Source organism: Rhagoletis pomonella, unplaced genomic scaffold (genome assembly GCF_013731165.1).
Source record: "Rhagoletis pomonella isolate Grant_MI unplaced genomic scaffold, Rhpom_1.0 Rhpom_scaffold_00004, whole genome shotgun sequence".
Taxonomy (NCBI): domain Eukaryota; kingdom Metazoa; phylum Arthropoda; class Insecta; order Diptera; family Tephritidae; genus Rhagoletis; species Rhagoletis pomonella.
In genome coordinates this window covers 17,702,669-17,704,917 of record NW_023458558.1, presented here as the reverse complement: position 1 = coordinate 17,704,917, position 2,249 = coordinate 17,702,669, and the positions used below count along the sequence as shown (strand labels likewise).

At 40.0% G+C, this 2,249-nt stretch overlaps 1 protein-coding gene across 1 annotated transcript; it reads right to left on the bottom strand.

Annotated features, from left to right (window-relative positions):
* Nucleotides 1-513: 513 nt before the first annotated feature.
* Nucleotides 514-2,243, bottom strand: LOC118738412 (dynein assembly factor with WDR repeat domains 1). The gene is made up of 5 exons (XM_036469341.1): nucleotides 2,206-2,243; nucleotides 1,654-2,127; nucleotides 1,265-1,582; nucleotides 911-1,211; nucleotides 514-849 (listed from the first exon to the last, which is right to left on the bottom strand). Exons 1-5 carry the CDS (start codon nucleotides 2,241-2,243, stop codon nucleotides 652-654), a joined length of 1,329 nt encoding a protein of 442 aa, XP_036325234.1. The 3' UTR covers nucleotides 514-651.
* Between the last annotated feature and the right edge of the window lie 6 nt (nucleotides 2,244-2,249).

Sequence of the window (2,249 nt, the reverse complement as noted above, 5' to 3'; positions counted from 1 at the left end):
CTTTTAGGGAGAGTTGAGATGAGTTGAGGCGAGGTGAGTTGAGGTGTGGTGGGTCTGAGTTTAGGTGAAGTGAGGCGTTCTGAGTTTTTCGATCTGCAAAAAAAAAATAAATCTCAAAAGTTAATTTTTATTTCTGAGAAAAATTTAACGCTTAAGAAACTATTTTTATTTTCGATAAAAATAATAGAGCTCAAAGAATAATCATTATTTTTGATGAAAAAAATAAAACTAAAAAAATAATGATTATTTCTGATCAAAAATATAAAACTCATAATATAATTATTATTTTTGATCAAAAAGAAAACAACACACAAAATAATTATTACTTCAGAACAAAAAAATAACACACGAAAAATGAGTTTAATTTTTGATCAAACAGATATAACTCGATATATGATGTTTTTTTGGGCGATTAATTTAAAATCGAAATGTAATTCGTAGATATAATTTATATATATATAAATATATATATATATATCGAATATATATCGAAAATTTTGAAATAATCATTATTTTCGGTCGCTGCTATAAATCATTAACGCAATACTACAGAAAAAGGCGCCTCCCTCTACTAAGATATGTACATATGTTGCTGATAATCTTAACTTCGCTTTAATCCATATCACTGAATCCAACCGTATACCAGTCATATCATCTCCATAAGCGGCAAGTGTTGTCCTTAGATGCCGTTACAATTATATCACCCGCATAGCTGAAGGCGCAAGAAAACACTTCAGAATCGTGGCCACTCAAGACTTGCGAACATTGACCTGTCTCAGTAAGCCACAAGCGCGCCGTATGATCAGCCGAGGCGGTCATTAGCAGAGCGCCTGGCGGACTGAAACAAACCTAGCATTGAACTAATTTAGCAAAGTTCTTGATGCACAAAATATATGTATGTAATTCCAACCTTGGAAACCTCATCTTTATGACCCTCCATAACCGACAGCTGCTCCAATTCGCCACGTACATTCCACACGCGTGCTGTACAATCACTGCTACAAGTGGCCAATCGGCAGCCAGTAGAGTCAAAGCAAACATCAAGCACCTCCTCGCGATGCCCGGTGATGTTAAAAAGTGGCACATCGAGCTTACGGATATCCCACAGTTGCGCTGTGCTGTCCAGCGAAGAAGTAGCAATGCGATTACAAGCGAAATTCCATATGCAATTGCTAAGCTCAGCGGTGTGCCCACGCAATTGCGAGATGAGGCTACATAACAATTTATGAGATAATAACTTTTGAGATACATAAACGATACGTACCAACCCTGTCGTATATCCCAAATGGCCGCAGTGCCATCGAAAGAAGCTGTTAGCAGCATAGTGCCACAGCGACTAAAGCGACTGGCTATCACTTCGGCACCATGATGGTTGAGGACGTGCAGCTCAAAGGCTGTTTCTATGTCGAATAGGCGCGCGCTGCCATCCATTGAAGCGGTAGCCACCATGGTCGATTGTATGGGGTCAAATTCAGCCATTACCAGTTCGGCAGTGTGTCCGTACAGCGTACATACTGATTGAGCATTTGATGTATGCCATACTCTGGCCGTACCATCAAAAGAGCCAGTGACCACTTTGTCGCTGCAGAATGAAAGCATTGATGGTAATTGAAGGAATTCACCTTGGTGGACACTACTAATCGGTGTACTTACCATTTTGGCTGGTTGAAGGCAACCGAGAATACAACATTATCATGCCCCTTTAACAGTTGCTCTTCGCCCGAGTCGTCTGTGTTAATTATGCGACAGGTACGATCATAACTGCCGGTCAAGCAGCGCGTACCGCTCCTGTCGAAGCAGACGTTAGTCAGCGGCAACAGGTGGCCGACACGACGATGCAAATAGAATTTCTTCTGTGTGGGTTCCAACAACTTTCGTTGCAATTTTGTAATTGCCTGCCGCAGGGGGTCGACATAATTGTTAATTATTTGTTGCAGGAAAAGCGTCTCAGGTGCGCTGCTATCGGCGGCAGCTTGAAGAAGTGGCTGGGGTTTAGTGGATTTTGTTTCTATTATATTAGTAAGGTTGCCGCTGGTGTTAGTTGCGCAATCGAGTGCTGATGCGTAGGCTTGTTCTGAGTTTATCAGTTGGCTAGAAATGCTTTTGATAACATTTTCCAATCGTATGCTATAAATGAATAGATTTCAAGAACAATTTTTTTTTTTTCATTTAAATTATTTATGCAAGGAAATTGATTTTACACACTTCGGTTTTAATTCCAGCAAATCGATGTGATAAAGCATTTCTTG